Source organism: Ischnura elegans, chromosome 9 (assembly GCF_921293095.1).
Source record: "Ischnura elegans chromosome 9, ioIscEleg1.1, whole genome shotgun sequence".
NCBI classification, from domain to species: domain Eukaryota; kingdom Metazoa; phylum Arthropoda; class Insecta; order Odonata; family Coenagrionidae; genus Ischnura; species Ischnura elegans.
Genome location: NC_060254.1, coordinates 2,755,390 through 2,780,407, shown reverse-complemented (window position 1 = coordinate 2,780,407; position 25,018 = coordinate 2,755,390). Strand labels below are relative to the sequence as shown.

The following is a 25,018-nucleotide window of genomic DNA, read 5'->3' as shown; positions in this document are numbered from 1 at the left end:
ACTACGGAAGGTGAAAGCGAATGACGAATCTTGATGATGCTACGGAAGTTCCTATGTCAATGATCACATTTGCTCCGTACTTATTACTATCTTGTACAGACCACTTTTGAAGTAATTTAAGGGCAATAAGGTTCTACTTTTGGCTTGATATGAGAGTATTTGCAGCAATAATTGAAGTACCGACACGACCTGGTGGACGACACCGATTGTTTATTTTCCTTGAGCCATCACCCTAACAATACGCCCGAAAATTATCGGATGTCTTTTCTTAGTTTCATAGTTAGTTCCCATTACGCCACCAGAGTGGAAAATTGGTGCTGGGCCATCATCTACGTCATTTCAGAGAACTTGACGACGGAATTACCCCCCCACCACTTACGTACAGTCCAGCCGCCGAGAGTTGTCTGTTGACAGCTAGAAGGGGTAGGGGGCAAGGTTGCCAGGTAAGAAAGGGAAACGCCCATTTTACATGTAAACAAAAGGGTTCCGTGAAGAGCGCAGCCAGATGGGACGACGAGCGTGAAGGATCCAATGGAGGAATCCTTTGTTTCAGTGGTGATTTGCAGAAAGGGCTTGTTTTGGTGGTTCAGGCTTGTTTCAGTGCTTCATATGCACGTGACAACGTTGTATGACTAGGCGAGGGTGTGAGGTGCACTTGGGGGAGAGCGATTGGTTGCAAACCGTGCTGGCGCAGGGTTCTCCGCCATCGGACAACTCTCGCCGACTGGACTGCAGGGTCGACTGAGAAACGCATGTAGGGGCCTTTTGTTACGTAGGAACGGATGTGTAGGGTCGACTAAGAATACGGCCCTAACTTTTAATTGCAGAGTTAGTCCTAGACTTAAGAACAAGATTCATTCCAAGTCCTAGCTCGAAAGTTGAAAAACTTGAGCAAAGCAACAAAAAGCGTAGTTATCCTACATAATGCAACACTGCATCACAATTTTGCATTTTCTCTCGAAGGTGATGAACTAATCTTGCTGCGATTGAGACACGGCTGAAGCTGAAAAAAATTGTGCAGCCTGCCACAAGGGAAAAGCATGGTAAGGTGAACAGTTCCTGATTTCACAATGGTTTAATTGATGCTTTGTTTAGATTGTGCCCTAAAAGCAAGTTCCTCTACATTTCACCTCACTGTCTCGGCCATCCTCAAATGCACCAAATTTTAAATTTCGGCTACGCTTCCAATGTTTTCAAAGTTCTTATCTCTGACAGTTCAAAAGTCGAGTGATCGTAAATAGAGGACTTAGTGTACAGTTAAGGCTAAATTTGCAGGAGCAGTAAAATGGTGACTTTTTTGTAAGGGGATGCAGTATACAGAGGCACTTTACAAGTTGCAATGTCAAATGATGATGACTAAAGAGTTCACATCAATTGAAGAAGTGAGCCATAAAAAGTGCAGTGGACTTCTGTTGGGACTTTTTAGGAGGAACAAGAAATTCTGACCACGGTAACCAATTAACACATTCCGTGCTGACCGTTTTTTGAAGAAAATGCCCTGTGGCTGACTTTTTGGCAAAAATTTGTATTTTTTTATTATTATTTTAACGACGTGATCTTATGATTTGTGATGCCTGCTATATGTTTTCGCACTTTTTTTTTTTAAATAACCCTTCATTTGTTGAAAATTTGAAATTTAAATTTTCAAAGTATCCTGTCAAACTTTTGATACCTTCCCGCAACACACCTACATGTTTCCCACATTTCTTTGCTCTTTGTCAGTACTGTAGCGAAAACCCGTTCAGACTTTATCACTTTCTGGAAAAAACTAATGGAAATAGTAATGCAGCAAACATTATTTTTATAATCTGGAAATGATACATTCAAATACGATTTTAAATGTTTTATTGCTCAAAAGAAAATATTACGAGTATTACCAATATTTCCAGCAAAAGTGTTGCTCCCTATTGTGGAAAAATTATTATGAACGATATGATATCCTTTGGATATATTTTATTATGATAAACATTGGTTTATAAATGAAAGGGAAAATTTGTATAAACGAAGAATTGTTGCAACGAAACATATTGTTTTACAAATCAAAAATTGACCAGCATTTTTAGAATAATTTTTCAGTTACTAAATACTTCGCATAAAATAATATCTTTTTAAATAAATATTGAAATAGAAAATATAAAAGGTAAACATTAAAAAATAATTTTTTTCTGCTGGGTAAATAATTTTCTGCATCACAAAGTCTTGTGATACTTCTGGAAACAGTCAAGACACAATCGAGGATCAGATAGGCAGGGCTATAATATGATGTATCCTGGTTGACATTCTTCTTGAAGCACTGCCTACATCTCTTCTGTTTTCGTCTTTTCTGTCTATCGTGTTTTTCATATAATTGGGTAAATGTCCTAATAAGCCCTTGGTTTTCGTTAAGGCAGGCTAGGATGACTATCTCCTCAAAGGGATTGAAGGTACAGATATTGTCATAAGAGATTCTATAACTGGAATTAGAAAGTCGATGAGAGGAATTTTTCAAAAATTTTCTTTGAATAAAAATTACGTTTCAGCAACAGTGATTTCAGTAGGTGGATTCCCAATTTTTAGTACCATTTGATGGATTTCCTTTCAATGGGAAAGTCAGACATCATTTGATCCCAATGATTGAGGCCACAATTGTAATTGCTGTATTCAACCACCGCATGTGGCTTTCTCGGCGTGCACCCTCGTTTTTTCGTAGATTCGTTCATTTCTTGCACTGAATTCAGCGATGATTATCCGCACTTCCCTCTTATCCGTCCACCTTAGGATACCGATTTTATACTCATGAAAGGCCTCCACCACCTCACCTTTCTTTAATTCGCAGCAGAGCACCAAAAGAGGAATAACTTTCTTGCCTCTCCTCAGTGTCCCCGTCAAGTTAGGTTTCACATTTGGATGGAGTCCTGAACTGGCTACACTGTTATAAAATTTATCAATATAAAAGGATTAGCCTCAGTATAAATGATCCTCCATCGTTTCTTTTCCATCTTCTCCGAATGACCTTTTCCAGACACTTCTGAGTTGGAGGACCTGCAGTGCCAAACCCTTTGCTTCCGTCAACATATACAACTTCATTGCGTACCTGTAGCGCTTTCCCCTCATATATTCACTATATCCCAGCCTAGCTCTCCAAGGAACCATAGACTCTTCCAAACTTAGGTCACGTGAGCGGGTCACTACTCTGTCCGTTGTTTCCTTGAATGCGTCTATATGGGGCTAATTTTGAATAATCAGTGGGCCAGAGGAGTGTTACAGTCAGAGAACGTAGATAGGTTCTTGTCGATTTGAAGGGCTTGGAGAATTGACATGAATTGATCAAGTGACTTCTCTCTCCTGAAGCAATGCAAGTCATATAAAGATCAAGCTTTTCAATCATTGGAGATATGGGAGATTTGGATAATTCTAGCACGAAAAATAAGGCCAAAAAGTGGGGAAATTCTTCTATGGTTAAATATTTCCATCTAGTAAATTTCCTTCAGGACACGTATAGCCCATTTTATATCCTCGGATGTATATATCCTCGGGCCGGATCAGTTTCTCCGAGTTCGGCGGCATGTAACTGGGTTAGTGGAAATTGTTCTCTTAGGCTTTTTTTTGTTGGGGAGGATGCCAAATAGAATGCTTGTAAGTATTTCGGATATTATGGAAAAAATCAAGTAATGAGTCTCTAATTCAAATGCTAGTGAACATAAGGATGGGGAAGTCTAGCTATTGTGCATGAAATGTAAATAATAAAAATAAATTGCAATGTGGAACCAGGACTTTACTGAAGTTATTGTAAAATTTATGCAAATATACTTATTATTTCATGCATAGCAGCAAATAAACATAGGGATAACAATAAATTTTGCCATGATGAAATCATAGCAAATAAAATTCACTCGGGAACTTTAAAAGTATAAGAATGGAAGCATTTATTAATATCGTAAGGATAAAAATACACATACCTGGAGTATGTCCGAAATTAGGCAACCAGCTAAGCAATTTACCATGATAGCGTTAATTGAAGTTAAAAATAAAAATAACAACAAGGGAAAAATATTTGTATTTCTTCTTGTAAAAACCAATTAAATAAACACAATCTAATCATTGCGTTAAAAGTCATAAAGAAAGATAAAATACCTTGTAATAAAGTAATTACCTATCCTCGTCAAAGGCAAAAGTATCTTTTTATTATTTCGCTTTGAATATTTGTAAAAGTTTTTTTTAAGGTATAATAACAATTGTGAGAATATATAACTGTTTTCTGCATTATAAAATGAAAGTAATAAAAAATACATTGTAAAAAGCCACTCCCAAAGACGTCCTTGCAGAGAAAAACCGGGTAAAATAGAAAAACACAGAAAAAAATCGAAAAAAAAATTTTTCGGAGCTTTCCGCACGGCAAACAGGCGAAGAGTGGTGACTGACCCTCTCCCATACCCTAACAGCGGTGGCTGGTGCTCAGGGCGGAACATAACGCAAAAGGGAATCATGACGTAGCATCAACGTCATCAGTCACTGGGTAGTGGCTGCCATGACGTAGACGCTACGTCATCAGCACGGAACGTGTTAAGCATTTCCATAAGACATAGGTCCTTGTGTGACTGACTGACTGAATCACTCACTGATGGATACAAATCCCCAGCAACTTCCAAAAGAATTAGAGAGCTGAAATCTGGCATGGAGGTAGAAGATCGAAAATGAATAGGAGAAAAGTTCAGGAGCACCACCTTTCCACATCTTTCCCCTTCCAAATACTCAAAATGGCACAAATTTCTGTGTTTCCGTACAAGCCTTCAACACCTAATGCACCCAGGAAAAGGGGTTTAATCTTTATCTACATCAATTATTTGCATAAAGGGAGTAACAAGGTAAAGTTTCACTTATTTCACATAAAAAATGGAGCTACCCAAATTGAGGATTGGCTTAATACGTGATTTTCACTTCCTTAGAACCAATTCAGGCTTTTATAGATATTTCAAATGCATTGAAGAGCAAACTTTAAGAAGGTAAGACATACCTTGCAACACTTCCAGCATCATCTGTGTCCACTTCACACATTCTTTCGTAGTCTGATGCTAAAACATCCACACTCCATGCCTCAGATCCAGTCTCCGAAACATCCAAAAGCTGCCGAGATAAAAGAGCACTTGTCTGAAAACATTAATGCTATACTCAGAGTATCACAAGCCATAAATTCATGTTTCATTGCAGAAGAAATAATTTTTGGTGACCCATGATATGGTATTTGAACACAGATTTACTTTTCAAAAGAAAAATAACCCAGGCTAAAGTAGTTTAGGGTTGATGATGCAAAAAGGCCAGTTTATAGAAGAAATTAGCAGCACATTAATCATTGGGAGCATTTTGCATGAGATTCCTGGACACATGACTAATTAGCGGCATTCTTATAAAAAAATTAGCTCAAAACTAACAGAATTGGTGAGGGAAAAGTCAGCATGGAATTTTAAGAATGCTCAGTCTTGCAGTCATTTGTTTTTTAGCATTCAAAGCACTTTTTACCGGAGTGTTGCTAATTCAAACTACGTACAATGAAAGAATGCATCTAGGGATGAATAATAAGAGGACATAACATTGAATGAACTTCAGAAAAGACATCGAGGCAGCCGAAGGAACCACTGAATTCAATGTCTGCAGAATTTTACTGTTCGTTCTTCAGAAGAATGACAGATTGTATCCAATGCGCATTCATTTTTTTACGAATGCCCCAGAGTTACAGTAAAACTTCGATTTTACGCACTTTGATTTTACATCAAGTCTCGTTTTTACGCAGCGACCCCCAAGTCCGGCCGGAAAGCATGGGGAATTGCAATGGTGAAACTTCGATTTTACATCTTTTCCTGAATTTACGCAGTTTTTCGATTTTGCACAGCATCACCCCAGCCCCAAAGAGGCCGCTAATCTTGATTTTACGCAGTTGTCATTCGACTTGTTTTGAAAATCCTGACTGGAGCAATATGAAGTTAGGTTATTTATTTGTCTCAATGAGTTACAAAAATGAATACAGGAACGGTTGAAATGACATCGCGCTGTTGAGCGTGAAACTAAAAACATCGCGAATCTAATAACTGCTTCCCCCTGCGCCCTCTCAGTAATATTTCAGGCTACTTTACGAACGCGAATATCGCTCTTAATTCAAATTTGTGGTAGAAGGATATCAAAACTTAAAAGATACGCCAATCGCCATGTATACGTAATTACTTTCCATTAAGACAGATGATCGCCGGAGATGTTAACATTATCACCTTTCATGATACCACTTGTTGCTCTTTCTTTGTTTTACCCTCCTTAGAGTGGAGATCTACCAAGACCTACCGATAGACGACTACTCTAGATCGAAGACGCAGCCGCGACGCGACTTATTGAAGGACGCTGTTAATAACATATACATTGTAATTACAGTAGATGGTCGCTAATCCAGAATTATGAACTACGGAATATCTATCCCTAACTGAAGGTTTTCTAGAATTTTGCCAACACTATGTTTTCCGTCGCCCCAGCGAAATATAACGGCGAAATGAGCCGTTAAAAATCCTTCCGTGCCAAAATATTGGCTTCCAAGGTGATTCAAAAAAGATACTCGTACTTCTAGTATGGAATCGATGGTGATTCAAAACGATGGTAAAAGCAGCATGCGTTGTCTCACTCCGCGGGCTAACCCCACATCTGCGGGAGGCGACGGAAAGTTGCTTGCGCAGCGTGCTTATCAGAACTTACTCAATTTGTATCTCATTGTCAGTGGGTTTGAATGAAGCATGGTTGGACCTTGAATAGCTATTAGCTTAACTCCACTAGGTGGCAAGTGTTTATTTTTAACGGAACGGGAGTTAATGCCCTCGGAGAATAACTCGCGTCGTCAATCGTCATATAATCATTGAAGTCAAATTCTAGACGTGAATGATAAGGCAGTCCCTTTTAACTCAGTAATGGCTTAACACCATTAAAGTGAAATACAAAAATTGTCCGGTGTTGTTGTCAGATATGGGGAAGCAAAATATTACGTGAAGATGAGTCACACGGCTTGTGAGTCGAAGGTCCCGGCGCTGAATTCGCGGAAGAATGCCGACAGAGAAGCTATTCCCGGTAGATTCAATCTACTAATGCTAAAATTTCATGGGAAAAGCTTTTTTAATGCGTAAAAATTATAAAGAGGGAAAATTATTCCGGACTATAAATCATTTTTTTTATTCATCACTGGCGGCATGACGGCAGTTGCGCGGTTATTTAAATAGCTCACTTAAATTCACTCACTCACTAAAAGTGATCTTAACACCGGAAAAATCTGAATTTCCGAATATCCCGGGTCCTATGTGCTCTGTATTATCTATGGTATGATATTTGGAAGGAGGTAACCGACAGCTGGGGTCATTAGCGCCATTAAGTAAAGGTTGGGGGGACAGGAACCCCATGTTGGCATTAGCCAGGTTGTAATGATAGGCTCCAAAGGGACCAGGACTTAACGACCCATCTGCTGGACAGAGTGGTGCACTGGAAGTGGCCTCCACATTACACTCAAGTAGGGATAGGGCCATCTCTGATAAGTTTCTGCAATTGCCAGGACTTGAACCCAGGCCCACAGGGTGTAAAGCCTTTGTGATGTATTAGCAAAATTTTACTCTCTGTTAATGGGGTTAATTTGGATGACTATACTAAAACCGTAAAACCTCACATATCAGACTTTTTCTGGTTCCGGTTCTGGCTTAAATAAGAACTTTACAAAAGTATATGACTATGCGTTCTAAAAATTATGAGCAAGTGTTATCCTGAAAACTATACTCCTCCTCAATACCAACTCTTGATTTTACACACTTTGATTTTACACAGTGCCCATATTTCGGTCCCTCCAACTGCGTAAAATCAAAGTTTTACTGTATTCATCTTTTTTGCTATATATTTAATGTAATTTTTTGCTAATTATTTCTAAAAACCTGCCTTAATAAAGGAAGAAAAAACCTGTACCACTAACATCACACTATGATGAGATTGATGAGCATAATAGCCAGTATTTATGCGATGTAGGATTTCCAAGATTATAAATCGTACCATACCAAAACCCATGGCCAAGCCAGAATCCTAATACTTGCACAAGTGCAATTATCATATGTTTAAGGTTTTAGTTAATGCAGTAAAACCTCACCTTAACGAACTCCCGCTAAACGAAGAACTCCGTTCAACGAACAAATGCTATTGGTCCGGCCAATTGCCTATGTAAACACATTAGTGAAAAACCCCGATGAACGAACTCCTCTTTTACGAAAACTCCCGATCAACGAAATGAAATTTCGGCACGATCGAGTGAAATTCACCTCCCAATAACCAATTTTTCCGGTTAAATTTTTATTTTCATATGAATAATTTAATATTCGTAGCGTTGGAGGGCAAATCAGAGACTTCCACTGAATAAGCCAATCAGAATCGTCATTATTAACCGTAACCATAGCCTTCCGTCGTGTGTTTCCGCCGACCCCAACTCGCGGCAAATTGCGAAAAATGTTAATGCTGACTTTCGTAAATAACTCAATGTCCCAATATTTACACGCTTAAAGATATGATATCTAGAGCTATGTACTTCGATCGCATTCTTTTGACGGTTGTTTAAGATACTTTACAGAATTACAACGCGTAAATTCCGAGAAGCATTTTTTTTCACTCGCCGCCATCTTGGATAACTTCTTTAAAATTTAACTAAATTACGGAAGATACAATGTGCGCGCTAGAAGATGAAAGCCAAAATTTGCATCTCTTAATTATCTTTAATATATGACTCAGTAGTTACTCTTGTTTCATTCACATTGTTTATTTCAACATCATCTAAAAGATAGGAGAAACTTTTGCATTTGCCGCAATCTTGGATAAAAAATATTCGCACTTAAGACACGAAAGCCAACATTTCCCATTGATCTAGACGTTACTTGAATTGAGTGCTTTATACTAAAGGTCAGTCTCTGTCTGTCGGCGATTGTAGCGATGTCCTAACGTGATGTGAAGCGGTGTTGATTTTCTCCTTAGAAAAAGGTTTGCGACGGCCGTCAATTGTTGTATGAAGAAGACGACACAGTCTAAACATGCCATGTTTAGACTGGGCCACTGGTGAGAGTGATGCCTCACCCCTGTGGTAGCAGCAAAAATCCATGAATGACAGCGGGATTAATTCAGCGGTGGTTGGCGGGAGTTGATGCACTCATGGGGAAAGTAGATTTCTTCCTCGATCGCTGCACGGGCCCAAACATAGGACTAACAATAAAAAATGTGCGTGTTATATTCTTCCCCCCAACTGCAATAGCTAAGTTGCGACCTCTCGACCGAGGGGTCATTTCTGCGGCAAAGCGGCATTATCGTCGGATTTTAGTGGAGTTTTTGGTTTGTCGAATGGATGTAAGGGATCGGCGAAATTGAAGAGGACCATTTTGCTGGTAATGCAAGGGCTTTGCAAAGCTTGGAAGCGTGTCGCACCTGTCACCATATTTAGTTATTTTGCAAAAACCGGGTTTGCAGTCAACAGCATCATTATCGTGACTTATTTTACTTCAAGAACTCCTGCATGAGGCCTTCCAAGCTGTTTTCTTATCGGGAGTTGTCAATCCGGTTTGCAGTCAATCTGCGACCACGCGATGGAGAGTGATGACGAAAGCCGTGAATCCTGGCAGGGTCTCTCAAAAGTCATGAATATTGAAGGGTCGTTTGATGAGTTCACTAGAATAGACTCAAATTTCGTAATTCGCGAAGCCAGCGAACTGAGGGTTGCAGAATATAATTTCTCGAAAACTCATTTTTCAAAATCGTGACGTATTTTACTTCGAGAACTCCTGCATAGGGCCTTTCAAGATGTTTTCTTATCGGCAGTTGTCTATCCGGAATGCGATGGAAATGATGCTAGTACAATGAATTATTTACGAAGCCCGCGACCGCAAATATTGCTATGGAGTATTGTGGATTCGAATACTATAAAGAAATGCTGCCACCCACTGCGCTTTAATGGGTCGACGAAAGTCGCACTCGCGCCGTTATGGTAGAGCGATCTTAATTTCATGATGAAGCTATAATTGGCGCTGTTACTTTAACTTTATATTAGTAATGGTCAAATCTATCGAATTCTTAATTTTTCAGTGTAAACTTCGCGAATACATGTACTCTATTCCAAATACTGAGAATAAAGGGATGGCCTCGCACTCACCGCTACGTTGCATACATTTTTGAAAACAGATGAAAAAGCACGTGAAGTGATTGAATAATACGAACTGAGGCTTCCTAAATGTGGTCTATTGCCCGCGATTTGCATTGCAGCTGAAGAAATAAGCCCTGTTTTGAAGTATGCGAAGGTAGAATGAAGATAACGCATGCAGACTTGCTTCAATTTCCGAGCCCCTAGAATGATGCAACGTGCGCATCACCTCCGGGGAACGAACTCCCGATCAACGAAACGGCAAAATTTCGGTCCCTTGAGTTTCGTCTAAGAGAGGTTTTACTGTACTCTGGTTGGCACAATAACTTCCATCCCACAAGTGGGCGTGCTACAGATTTAACCACAAACATACATTGCATTCCTACAGTTAAGATGGAGGTATTTTCCCATGAAAAATAGTTTGAAAAAGGTGCTAGAGTTGCATATTGAAAGTTTTATTGTTGGACACTGAAAGTACAAAGAAAGAAAGCTAATCATCTGAGTTCACATCTATATCCTGTAAATCTTTGAGTTTGATTATGGACAACGTCTATCATTTACATATTTTTGATACATCTCCAGTACGCAATAATTGGCCCACTATTTTAATGCTGTGAATGTAACTGTTAAAGTGATTCATGACATCTATAATTAAGGTGTATCATATATAGGTCATAACATCTATTCATGTCATTAGCAATTCACATGTGATTGCATCTCCACTTGGGCTCACAAAACTCTCTTCAACTGCTAATAGCTACTGTAAGGTTTTGTTGATAACTGATCCGACTATCAGAAGTACTGCCTCTTCTATTGACAATTGAATAACTAGGGCCAGAGGCATTCATTAAACAGGCCATCAAACATAGGGCTCACAAGCAAAAACATGCGGCAATTTGCTACAGGCATGGCCACCAGAGAGTTAAATGCAAACACGATGATGACAAGGCTCACCTGCCCAGACGGGTCTTGCCTGGCACCAACGCCACTCCCCAAGGCACCAGCACCCAGAAGGCCATCTTCATTTGGAGGTGAAACCAAGGAGGAGAGACGAGAGAACGACGGACCACCCACCAATGGCTGACCGGGGGACAAGTGGTTCAGCTGATGCAATGCATTCCCTTGACCCAGCACAGACCCAGATCCCGTCGAATCCCTATTCAGGTCAACTGTTTCACTATCACTGGCGAGAACATCCGTACTCCATGTATCGCTGACGAGTGACACTGTTTCATCCCCTGAAAAGAAAATTTACATTTCAGTCGCAAAGAAACAAGTCATAACCCTAGGCAGAGACCAAGCAACCTTTTAGTCAATGTTGAACTAGTAAAATTTGTATCTTGAAGCTAGGTTGGTTCCTAGAAAAGTTGTTTACTGAAGAATTGAGGCATCTTGTGAGATTTTGAAGTGATGCAATAGTATAGGAGGTCCTTAAAACTATGACTCGTTAGTTATTAGGATTGAAAACCTACAAGATATATTAAACCAAAAAGTTTGTAAAATGGAGACCCAAATAAGACCACCAACATCGATGGGCAAACTTTGAAGCTGAATTCATCATCTATGAAGAAAACCTAATCTCATTATTTCACAAATTTTGTGAGACTACTATTCCCAAAACTAGGGAAAGGTCGGTTCCCATTTCTTGGTCCCAGTTTACTTCTTTGCTTTGGTCCGCAGTTCCGGTTCTTAATGAAGCACTTTTATACGCTCAATTTTCTATAGATCCCAACAATTCTTGTCGAAATGTTTAGCTAATCAATGAAACAATCAATTTCATCCACTAGATAATCTAAATAGCAAAAAAACTATCCATAAGACATCTCATCCATCCATCCATCATTAGTTCTCAGTACCGAATCTCAGTTCACATTCCTCATTTAATTCATTAATATACTAAATTAACAGTTACTTAAGATGATTTGCTGGCCTCAATGTTAATCTTATCTATGATGATATCAATTTTGTTCAGATTACATTTTAATTAACAAAATAATTATCCCAAAGACACATGTTCCAGGCACCAGTTCTCAGTTCATGTTCCTTTTTCACTTTAATAAAATTCATCACTAAATGCTTATGACTATTAGTGTGCCTTAATGAAGAATCTTCTCTAGCATAGAATCAATTTCATTCAATTGATCATCTAATTAGCAAAAAAAATCATTCCATATTTAGCACTGAAATCTAATCCATAAACAATTGCTTAAGATGATTTTTTTGCTTGACTGTTCATCTTGTCCACTATAACATCAATTTATTCATTTCATCATTTAACAAAGAAAATAAACATCCCAACAAGACTGGTCCCAGGTCCCAGTTCAAAGGCCAATTTTTGGTTTCTCATCCTTCTAAAGCTCTTCAGTGCACTAAATTACCAACGCATCAGTTGCTTTCTAAATGTTACTTTGGTAACGATACCATCAATTTCATTACACTGATCATTTAGTTGACATATAATCATCCAGCATTAAAGTGCTTAAAAATCAATGGGCACTGAAAACCAGTGCCCAGAATCTGTGTCTTTTGGATTTTAATTTTGCCAATTACATGAAGGTGAATTACCTTCAATCAGCTTCTTAATCTCAAATTTTCCAAACTTGTCGTCTATGTCAGATCTCGTTTGCTGCTGCTGTTGCTGGTGCTGCTGCTTTGACACGGGATGACGGTGACGACAGTTGGGGGGGTGGGGGCCACCCCTCGACCCGAGAACGCCCCCCATCCCCATCCCCCCCTCGCCACTGATCCCCTCGAGCCCTGGTCCCATCGAGTCATCGCCTCCGACCACATCCGCCCCCTCCGGCCCCCTTCGACCAACCACACCCCCCACCCCACTGCCGTCCTCTTCCTCCGCACCCCCACTCCCCCCCACCCTGCCCTCCTCCCCATCCCCCTCTGTTATCTGAGACGAAGGAGTGTCCCGACCTGTGGAGTAAGAAATGACACAAAAATTATGACAGCTACGATATGTGAGGGTAAAGGAGTAAGAATTAGAAATCTAGTGCTACAGACAGATGTTGAAGATTAAATGGATCAATCGGGTGAGAAATTTGGAAGTTCAAAGAAAAGCAGAAGAAAAAAGAAGCCTTTTGAAAACTCAAAGAAGAAGGCATTTGTCTCACCGATCGCAGTCCATACCATACAATCATGTCTATTCACAATAAATTGCCATCTGATTTAAAAAATATTGACAGTTTAAATATCTTCAAAGTTAGAGTAAAAAAAGAATTTTTGCAACACCCCTACTATTCATCAAGAGAATAATTTATTGTAAGGGAACCATTTCTTCCAGCCATTGTACATAACCCATTTTATTGTTCTCTTTTGTTCTACTGTAGCTATTATACATATGTTTCATACATTACATGTGAAGTACATATCGCTATTTATAGTTTGAATTGCCTTATGTTTGTAATGCAAACCAACAGGGCCAATAAACACCATTATTATTATTATTATTATTATTGAGTGGAACCATATTTCAGTACGTTATGATGAAAGCAAAACAGTATAATTATTTGGTTATCAAAAGATAGAGCATAAAAAGGAGAGCTTCTGATTAACAACTACTGATGATGAAAGGCAGCTTACTATTTTTTTACAGTTATTGATATGAAATATTAATTGATAACATAATTAAATGAATGTGAGAAAAGCCCGACTCTATGATGACTATTGGAACACATTAAACACTCATCTACAAGGTTTTTTGAAAAACAATCAAGGACATCAATTACAATAAAATACTTGAGGAGTGAAGAAATTTACTCATAAGTGAGTGCTAAAAAACAACAAAAAATAGTGCGTGCAACAATATCAAATCCTAAACAAAATTTCTAAGTTAATGCCTGTTTCCATCAAGGATTTCTGTGGACCATAACGGAACATTTATGAATTCATGAACCAAATGGGAACAGGCTCTATTTTCTGGTCATGTATTTGCACAAGTTGGGCGGTTACACGGTGCATTTTCGTGTTCATTCACGTGTCCATGCATTCAGACATTAACTCGTACACGTTAATGCACAATGTGAACAGGCCTTGAGATAAATGAGAATACAGAGCATATTACAAATGCTGACCAGATATGTTAGGGGTGCCTCGGGAGGAGACGTTGGCCGAGACCATGTCGGAGAGGTTGTCCAAGGCCAGCTGGTCCTCCTCTCCGGCTCCGCCCACGCCGCTGCTGTCTTCGCCCCCTCCCCTCCTCTTGCCCCCCCTCCTGCCCCTCCTCCCGTCCCCCCCCTCCTCCTCCTCTTCCTCCTCTGTGTCCAACGAGGACGCCACGCTGTGGTTCGACACCGCCTCCTCCTCGTCCACCTCCACGCTCCTCGTCTCATCGGCCACGTTCACCCCGTCCACCTCCCCAGGCTCAAGGGTGGACACTGCAACAAACAAATACACACGCAAGGATGAGGGAGGGATGGGGGGAGGAGACCGAGGAGGCTGAATGTCCAGGGGCTCCCCTGGACCCAGCAACTACGTGAACTGTACAATGAAATAATTAAAATAAGACATTGCAATATCTCCACTGAGTTTTATTATTACACAACGTGTTTCCTCATTACAAACAACATTATCAAGAGTGACAAGTCTTAAGGAGGAACTCTTAAGACTTGTCTTTAAGAGTTCCTCCTTAAGACTTGTCACACTTGATAATGTTGTTTGTAACAATGAAACACATTGTGTAATAATAAAACTCAGTGGAAAAATCGCGTTGTCTTATTTTAATAATATTAAGAACTTCCACCATATCGTGCCCAACATCACACAAGATGTACAATGAAAGAACACGACAGATCCCTGCAATGGTTATGGCACATCCATCTTTCGTCATTACCGAGTACACTTTGTCTAAATTAAATTTTTAGCGCTTAGTTTTAATTTTTGCTGAAACACTTGTAGTTGCTAGCTTTTAAGGCAGCCAAAAATAAAATTATTGACATGTTTGCTCAGGCATAAGACGATCTTAAAAGACTAAATGGTATGATTCACTTGTAAATTGATTTTTTTAAAAACATTGTTTGTTTATCATAAAAAAAATGCTTGCTTAAATATGTCCCCACACTTTTTTTTGAGTGGTGGACCTGTGCAAGTCCTTTGACTACGTTGTTGCCCTTGGGGCCCATGGATAATCAGGTCACCCCTGGAAGGAGCACGACAGGTCGTATCCATTTTAGAACCACACAGGATAGGAAAAACTTTAAAATATTTTATTTAGAAAATAAGAAAAAACATAGAACAAGACAAAATACAAGGACAATATAAAAACTAACAAATAATACTGCGAAAGATCCACAGAGAAAAAATCATTCGCCTTGACTGGGATTCAAACCCGGATCCCCCGATTTCTGGTCGAAAGCACTCGACCGGAAATCGGGGGATCCGGGTTCGAATCCCGGTCAAGGCGAATGATTTTTTCTCTGTGGATCTTTTGCATGATTGTGCATTGCGGGTGACTCCCGTAAAAGTTATCACCGCGGCTAGTCCCGGGTATACTTTAAACTAGCAAATAATAAATCAGAGAAGGAAAACATTCAACTAGCAGACAATTTGATGGGACAAAGCTTGTATGGTGCAATTGTTGCATGATAAGTAAATAGGGAGGAGAGGCAATACAAAGGTGAGCGCTTGGTTGGGGAGATCCGAAAGGCAGAATAGGCAGATGGCAGAGTAGGGAGAGCGAGTGGGTGGATCATTTTGAGAATATAGGTACTGGCACCCTGTTGAGAATTATACGCTCACCAATGGAAGTAAGTGTTGGAAGCAGTGACATGGGGCAATAGTTGGAGATGTCATTTTTACCATCCCCTTTGAGTATGGGAATAACGTTGGTGCATTCCCATTCAGGAAGGAAGGTTCCTAAAGAAAAGCGTCGGCTGGACAAGAGGGCTAAAGGTTGTGCAAGGGAAGAGGCACAGTTGCAAATGAATTTGGGGTTGAGACCATCAGGGCCAGGTGAGCGGTGGAGGGGTATTTTGCAAAGATAATTATAAACTCTCCTGGAATTTGTCTGTACGTTGGATAGAGAATGATTAGACATGGGAAGGAGGGAATCCTTATCTTCCTCACCATTATTCACTGTCTTAATATTTTTCAACTAAATTGCCAAATTTCCCAAACGTAATACAAAAAAAATCATTAATAGGAGGAGGATACCAGGTCAAATCTCATGATATACTCTAAGCTAGATGCGTTGACGGGCATTGGATTTAATGAACAATGCCCTTCATAGGTTGCATCACAAATGCATCCCTCAAACTTTGACTCACCAATGGAGGACTCGTCATGAGAGAGAGAGAATCGAGTGCGCTTGCCAGAGAGCTCTCGGTCGCCTCCAATCAGAGGGACCCCGCCTGGCCTCACCCCGGCCACGCCAACCATGCCACTCCTCCCCTGTCGCCTCTCCCACTCCATCTCCAGCACCTGCGCACCAACGCCAGAATGTAGCTCAGGGTATCACAAGCATAAGATCGAGTAGTAGTTAAATTGAGGATGGTAGGGTGTGTCAACCGCAGGGTCATTTTGAACCACTAACCAATCATTTACATATTTCAAGTCACTTGATAGTAATAGAAAGATAAGATAAGTACAGTTAAACCTCTTTACATCGTAATGGAGGGGACCAAAATTTAGGCAATTTGATTTATGGAGGTTCACTATAGAGAGGTTTTAGTGATAGGCACCATTTTTTCACATCCTTTGGAAATGAATGGCTCTGCTGCCTTTTAAACTATGATATTTATGTGTTTAAACAAACATGCATGCATTAGTGAACATGTATTTATTATTTAATAATTACAGAAAACAAGTGCTATCGCATGATTTTTACCATGATTCCAGAGGAAACGAAGTGATCTCTCTTAATTCAACGGTCACTTGAAATGATTCGGATAGTTGGATACCTTTTTTCTTATTTACAGTTAGGTATGCTCTCATATGGAACAAAATGGCCACAACTAATGATTAACGTGAAAATTACAGCATATTAAAGGTGTGTAAGCAAAAAAATAAGGGTGAAACATTTACCGCTGAAAATGCCATTCCATGTACTTAATTGAGGCTGTATTAATGGTCTCTAGTTGTCTCGGTACAATTTGTGGAGGTAGTTCGGCCATTTCAGGGGTGTCTCCTTCATATGATAAGAGGAGGTTTTACGAGATAAAGAGGTTCACTACGTAGAGGTTTGCCCATAAATTTACATGTAAATCCGATGGGACCGTAGGGGTGGTATGAAGTATGGAGGTTTATGATGTAAAGAGGTTCACTACATGGAGGTTTTACTGTACTGTGTACTTAAACTAACAAGGGGAGACCACGAAACTTGCTCCACCTTTTTCAATGCCGTATTTTTTATGGCCTTCGGAATGGTGAACACATCCCTGAACTAGTAGTGGTTCCGTTTCATGGGCCTTAGTTTGGCTGTAATTAATTAATTTTCATGTGGTACTTTTCACAAGCCGCTTATACATGTACTTTCATGATATTGCACCTCTCTGCAGATGGGTCAGGTGGGGTAGTGGTAATGTTTAAGACTACCACCCGGGTACCAGGGTTCGGGGCTTCGTGATGGCTGTATATTTTGCTGTTTTCATTGTTATCATACGGCGTCAACTTCTTCATTAATTTTAATTGCGACACGCATAGACATGAGACTATTTTTTTGTCATCATAATGGCGTTTAGGTATTTAAGCAGTGTCAATTCCAACGCGGAGAAGTGAAGGCTCCTCTCTTTCTACTCTCCTCAAAAACATACCGAGAGATTAATGGGGGGATAAAACAGTGGCTTCTTTTTCAAAGAAATAACATTTGTTGGTGGGCATCTTGTTATTATATTGGAAGGGCTACGGAAGATTTTGGGAAGCGGCGAGCACAAGACACATTTGGTGTAATTGTTGCTTTTAACCCTCTAACGGGTGCGACTGTTATTTCTACACAACCGGGCGATGGTGTACTTTGCCCATGTTATGTACATACATGATAACACTCGATTTTTGTTAAAATTAATCTTTATTTGTAGAAATTAGTAAAATCTTGTACATTTATAGGTGATACAGATATAAAGGTACACAGGTGGTACACGGCCGGTCGCGCAGCGTAATTTATACGCCACGTGTGACGGGTTCCTCTTTCTGATCTAAAAAATTAGCTACAATACCTCCAACTTTGAAAACTCGCAATATAGACAGTCAAAGTACATTGTAGGAATACACGAGACCATTCTAGCCCAGAATGCACGAACGATGTTGAAATCCTTGGTTTTTGAAGATAGACGTATTTTATACGCCAGCACGCCCGGTCCAGGGTCATCAACTTTTATTTCATCCTATTTATTAATAGAAATTATATTTCGGAATGGTTCTTTTAGCACATAGGTACTGTGTAAGTAAACTCCCTTTGGAGTAAAGTCAATTACAAGTGTTCGAGAAATATGGCATTTTATAATGGTTTTGTGTTCTTATAAATTATGTCTGTACGCATGTTGTTGATTGCCGCGAGCCTTTAATGGCATGTGCTCTCGCAAGAGTGGGTTTCATTTTTAATGTGGAAGTTCATCAGTATAAGCAACAAAAAAATTAACATTTTGGCGCACACCTACCCTTGCTAGTGTAGCCGTCGTATCTCCGTGCTTGAAATGACACTGCTTAAATACCTTAACGCCATTATGATAATAAAAAAAATAGTCTCATGTCTATGCTTGTCGCAATTAAAAGTAATGAAAAAGTTGATGCCGTATGACCACAATGAAGACAACAAAATATACAGCCACAACGAAGCCTCGAACCCTGGTCCCCGGGGTGATAGCCGAGATCGTTTCCACTACCACACCTGACCCACCTGCTAGGAGGTGCGATATCATAGAACTATACGCGGCTTGTGAAAAGTACCGCATGAAAATTAATTAATTACAGCCAAACTAAGGAACATTCGACTGAACCACTACTAGTTCAGGGATGTGTTCACCATTCCGAAGGCCATAAAAAATATGGCATTGAAAAAGGCGGGGCAAGTTTCGTGGTCTCCCCTTATAAGTGAAATAGGTAGGTATGTTTAAATTTTTTTAAAGAGATCCAGCCAACATATTTTTTACAGGGTACTTTCTCCCTTGGCAAATTCAAGAGTACACAAATTGGACGACAACATGAGAAAATTGCAAAGGTGACAACACATTTTTTATGAACATTTGAACTGCTCATCATCTAAACGCGATTAGTGACAATACCTTTACCTACAATTTTTTACGATATAAAAAATATTTTCAATTTAATGCATCATAGAAGGTATACCCTGATGCACTTTATTATTTCCATGAGACATGATATGCTTCAAAACAAATCTTTTTCGTTATTGGACTTAAGCCATGATTCCTTTACTATTGGCTGTATACAGTGAAACCTCGATATAACGACACCCCACGGTGCACTAATAAACACTCGCTATAGCGAATTGTCGCTTTACCGGAGGTGGAGCAAATGATAGCCAATATACCTGTTGCGAACAGATATACAGGAACAGGAGTGGTGCGGCGACAGATAAACATCTATTCGATAAACGTAAGCATAAATCCAGACGAAAGGCGATGTTTTTTGCATCACTAAATTTCCTTACTCAAATAAAGACTAACTATTCAAACAATTTATAAGCGCCGCACTGAATAAAAATCATGCAAAGCATTGTTTCGTCATCATTATATTTATCGAATGACAGTTTACCACATAAATTTGAGACTGAGCACTCCATTAACTTCATTTCTAACAGATCGCCAGCAATTACAGAGGTTAAGGAGTCTTCATGAAAGTCTTCCGGCGGTGAAACCCTCGCTATGGCGAGAGCCAACACCGAAAGGGTCTCGTAAAAACGAATTTTTTAACACGCTTATTATAGGGTCAATTGACGGTGCATCGGCTATCTCTCGTAATAGCGGGGGTGTCGCTATAGCCCGTACTCGCTTTAACGAGGTTCCACTGTATATGCTTCAATACAATTTGGTGACATGAACGTCTATTCTTCTTGTCACACATGGCCTTAGACATTCATAACAAGTTGATAAATGAATTTTTACCAGCTAATTCTTCGTAAAATAGCTTGTGAAATAAGGTTGTGAAGTGCAAATTCATAGAACACTCCGATTTCCGTGCGACGTACAGCATAAAAAATTCCATTGAACTCGCTAAATGCTTAACAGAAGTAACCACACCCAAGAATTCTTGTTTAGTTTCTTTCGATGTAGTGAATTTATTTACCAGTATTCCAGGAGAAGAAGCTGTTCTCGCAGCAAAGGAAGTGCTGCAAAAAGTGAAGACACCCACAAACATTTGTGACGAACTCATATCATTATTAACAGTGTGTATTAATCAAAATTATTTCTTGTTTAACGGGAATGTGTATGAGCAATCGGAAGGTTTAGCGATGGGCTCCCCCTTATCACCCCTACTAGCCGAAATTTTTTTAAACAAACTAGAAGATAAACTTTTTCAAAGTGAAAACCCCCTCATGAATAATGTACACTATTGGTTTCGTTATGTCGATGACATTCTATGTTTATGGACAGGAACGAAAAGACAACTGGGAAATTTCTTGAAGCTGATCAATTCTTTGCACCCCAACATCAAATTCACGATGGAATTACCAGAGGGACATTCTTTAAATTTTCTGGACCTTAATATTTCAATCACAAACGGGAAACACAAGTTCACTATTTATCGTAAACCCACGTGCACCGATCAGGTCATCCACTCATCCTCTAAACATTCCATTAATCAAAAATTAGCAGCCTTTCACTGCATGCTGCACAGAGCATTAGCCGTACCATTAGAGCCAACAGCTTTCATGTCAGAAATAATCACAATTAAAAAAATTGCAGTCGCCAATGGTTACGCTGAAAAATTAATCGACGATTTACTGGCAGGCAAAAGGAAAAAAATTTTAATCAAGGATTTTTACTCCTCAACCACAAATGACAAAGGATCGTGGCGACGCCTGAAGTATGTAGGACAACCCTCTATTAAAATAGGAAAGTTTCTCAAAGAAATGAACATTCATCCGGCTTACTACAATAACAGGAATCTAAAAAGCTTGCTTCCACCCATCAAAGACTCCATAAACCCAGCCCTCCATAGTGGGGTTTACCAACTAAAATGCAGTGATTGTGGCGCCAAATACGTGGGACAAACGGGGAGGAACCTAGCCATTAGAGGCGAAGAACACAGACGAGACTACATCAAGAAAACGGGGATGTCCCAGTTTGCCTCCCATCTCCTTGAAAAGGACATCAGGCGGATTTCACCCCGGAGTTGCTGCACCGTGTGAAGAAAGGGTCACAAATGGACATCAGGGAGCAACTGGGAATTTTAAGAATAGTCAAAAAGAAAGAGCCCATCACTAATGACCACCTTTTCTCATTCCACTCCCCCCTCCTGGACATCCCAATTTTGCACCCGAAAAATAATCCCCATGACGCTAACCCACGCCACCTTCCCTAAGTACGTTCCCTTTCCTCTTCCCCCCCCTCCTACGCGAAGTGCAACAATGTAGCGCTCTACAGACATCTTCTCTCCACCCCTTTCCCCTCCCCACCCCTTCCACTCTTTGCCCCCCCTTTTTGGTATATAACCCACAGCAACGCTACTTGTACTGCTAGTCCTATGAATATGATACAGTGTATCGAAACTAGTCAGGAAAATAAAGTTCCAAATTGTAGAAACAGCAAAGTTTTTCATTCACAAATCAGTAAGATGGATTTCTACAACGTGAAGGCCTCTACTATTCAGTGCATCTTGTGAAATAATTGAAACTAAATGCCCTTCATGATGACAGAAGTTGGACAACTTGCAGGGATATTGAAGCCCTAAGTTTGACAAAGGGGAATCTCACCATAAGGGCTTATTTGAGTGGGTGGCGGCTGCAATGAATGACTCCAGCCAAGACAGAATATCCCAGTCATATCATATTGTGCCATAGCACCAATGCATGAAATTGTGCCGTGGGCAAAGAGGACTCTACAGAAGTCAAATATAATTTCTGAATCATCTTTAGATCAATAATTATCTCATTAGGAATGAAAGATCCTTTTACTATTCCGATTTGAAATTGAAATTAATTTGAAAATCAATTAATTTGAAAAACACCATCCACAATGACTTTTTCTAGGAAGTGATTAAAATAACTTGAGTTCAGATGATTAGAATGTTGCTACACTTGACTCATCGATTTGAAAGCCAATATCCAACACAGTGAATAGGCAATAAAAGCAAAAATACAAAATAGACCAACAATGCTTTGGATATGGAGATGCAGTGCAAGTGAGAGGGCATACCTTCTCCTCAGGAAGCATTCCAATGCACTCTGAGCCAGAGTGACAGAATGGAATGACAAGAACGTCTTCACGGGGAGACGCTGGCCTGTAGGCAGAGGAGAGTCCATTTGAGCCCATTGGGCTTCCGGCAGGGGGCGTTACATCTTCGTCCCCTCCCACCCCTTCATCCAAAACGTCTGCGCCAGCCGGAGACAGGGTGCGAATCGAGCGGGTCCTCGTGACTGTTGCCATAGCAACAACAACGTACAGCACATAGTAGACAAATTTCAAGCAGTAGATTAATGACTAGAGTGCATAAAATAAACACGGTGTAATAAAAGCTATGGCACAAATTTTATCATCACATTATCCATTCAATATGCATGCCACACAATATTTCAGAACAGCAGTAACAAAAATATACGTCCAACATGACAGTGAACGAATAGGCGACTAGATAATACACATCCTTCATCGTTAATTATTTTTAAACTATCACAACCTCTCATTGCATGGCATGGCAAAAAGTTATCAAACCTTAAATGCAATTTATGCAGTCTGAAAAATACTGGCTTTTATGGCTAATCAAGGGACAGTTGCAAATAGAGATCACCAATTCCTTAAATTTCATGACAATTGATTTAACCACGTTAGTTCTTTGTTTGTTAAAGAGACACAATTAAAAAATAAGCACACAGATGACATAAGTTAGCTGTTCTTTGATATATTTTCACATTTGTATGCAGGATGATTTAAAAATCAGACCAGCCATATATCAAACGAAACATTCCTAAATCTACCCAACAGCACTATCAATTTTTGCACCAAAAAATACAATTACACAAGCATATGATAAGTGTAGGTCCAAAAATGCCCTTCGAAAATGCCCAAAGTTTCAGAAATTATTACTGAATTGTAGCAATAATACAATACACTAGTAACATTTGGCAGAATCTACTCCAGATTATAAAAGATACATTAACAAAATTGATAAACAAGAAAATAACTACTAACAAATAGCAGCAGATATTTTTAGTATAAAGACCAACAGCACACAATATCAGAGTCAAAATTGATGCAGTCAGAGAAAATTCAAAATATATCATAGGAGTAACAGATTTCATCAAGTTTAGGATAGTGTACCAATACGAAAAATACGGAAGAAAACCAAACATATGCCAATCAATCCAACTTTCATAAGAAGACAGCTCAAAGCCAATAAAATTGCAAAAAAAAACAAAAATAGGGAGCCAACTGAAATAAGAAATTTGTAACAGAGTATGTTGAAGCAAACGATACAGAATAACAATCTCCCACCTTATGGAAGATATACCTTTGTAGACCTGCAAGATTGGCTTGGACAATTTAGGGCCGTATTCTTAGTCGACCCTACATATCCGTCCTTACATAACAAAAGGCCCCTACATGCGTTTCTCAGTCGACCCTACATAAGTGGTGGGGGGTATTTCTGTCGTCAAGTTCACTGAAATGACATAGATGATGGCGCAGCGCCAATTTTCCACTCTGGTGGCGTAATGGGAACTTACTATGAAACTAAGAAAAGACGTCCGATAATTTTCGGGCGTATTGTTAGGGTAACGGCTCAAGGTAAATAAACAATACGTGTCTTCCACCAGGTCATGTCGGTACCTTAATTATCACTACAAATACTCTCATATCGAGCCAAAAGTAGAACCTAATTGTCTTTAAATTACTTCAGAAGCGGTCTGTACAAGATACAGTAAACTCTTGATTTTACGAAGTCAGTGGGACCGGAAAATCGGCACTTCGTAAAATCGAGTTTCGTAAATTCAAACCTTTTTCATAAGTCACGAAAAAAATGTTCGCTTTTGTTTCTTCCGCCGTTTTTTGTCTTTAGTGGTCTTATTTAAATGTTTTCGGTGGTTATTCTAGGTATAATTCATAGAAAAGGCTTTTTGTAATCGATTTATGATGTGAAAAATCGTTAAATAATTATACCACCATAAAATTCCCATTTCTTGTTCATACTTCAACATCAACGATCGCTTAAGAAATTCCCGACCAGTTTTGAAAACGTAATCAAATAATGAATTGCTAAGTTTATTATAAGAATTTAATGTTATAAATTTGTGGTTAGGAGCGAATAATAACTATTAAGTTCGCGTAAGATAGATATTTGTTTCCAGCACCCACGGAATGTTAGCGGCAGCCGGCCTAACCGCCATTTATGTCGCCCTCTATCGCTCAGTGACGAGGAAAAAAAAAGAAAAACGAGGGCCTCCACCCGTTTCCTAAATAACCTTCGTAAGTTAATATTTCGAGTTACTCTGTATATTCAATTGAATGTGCTATCTTTTCCATTGGTTATTTTTGCTGAGATTCAGTTACGATTCTAAATTTCGTAGGATATGAAATTATCTTCTGGCGAATATTTGAAGTAAATTCTGTTTGAGCTCTCCGTCCGGATACTGTGCTCCATCATCTTCGCAGACGTTGCTACGAAAGACTTTATTCTTCATCCGGACCATATTCTTCATACCGGGTGTGAAGTGCTATGTTCATATAGTATTTCTCTCTCTTCTTT

The 25,018-nt window shown here is 39.5% G+C and overlaps 1 protein-coding gene across 1 annotated transcript in view; it reads right to left on the bottom strand.

The window, feature by feature from the left end:
- LOC124165854 (receptor-mediated endocytosis protein 6 homolog) overlaps positions 1–25,018 on the bottom strand; it is a 103,260-nt gene that overhangs the window by 47,196 nt on the left and 31,046 nt on the right. Inside the window, exons 12-18 of the mRNA XM_046543380.1 lie at positions 22,474–22,694; positions 16,429–16,582; positions 14,406–14,541; positions 14,239–14,300; positions 12,722–13,081; positions 11,111–11,394; positions 4,994–5,103 (exon numbers count right to left, since the gene is read on the bottom strand). Of these exons, the coding sequence (XP_046399336.1) occupies positions 4,994–5,103; positions 11,111–11,394; positions 12,722–13,081; positions 14,239–14,300; positions 14,406–14,541; positions 16,429–16,582; positions 22,474–22,694 (1,327 nt within the window). The remainder of the gene's footprint in view (positions 1–4,993; positions 5,104–11,110; positions 11,395–12,721; positions 13,082–14,238; positions 14,301–14,405; positions 14,542–16,428; positions 16,583–22,473; positions 22,695–25,018) is intronic.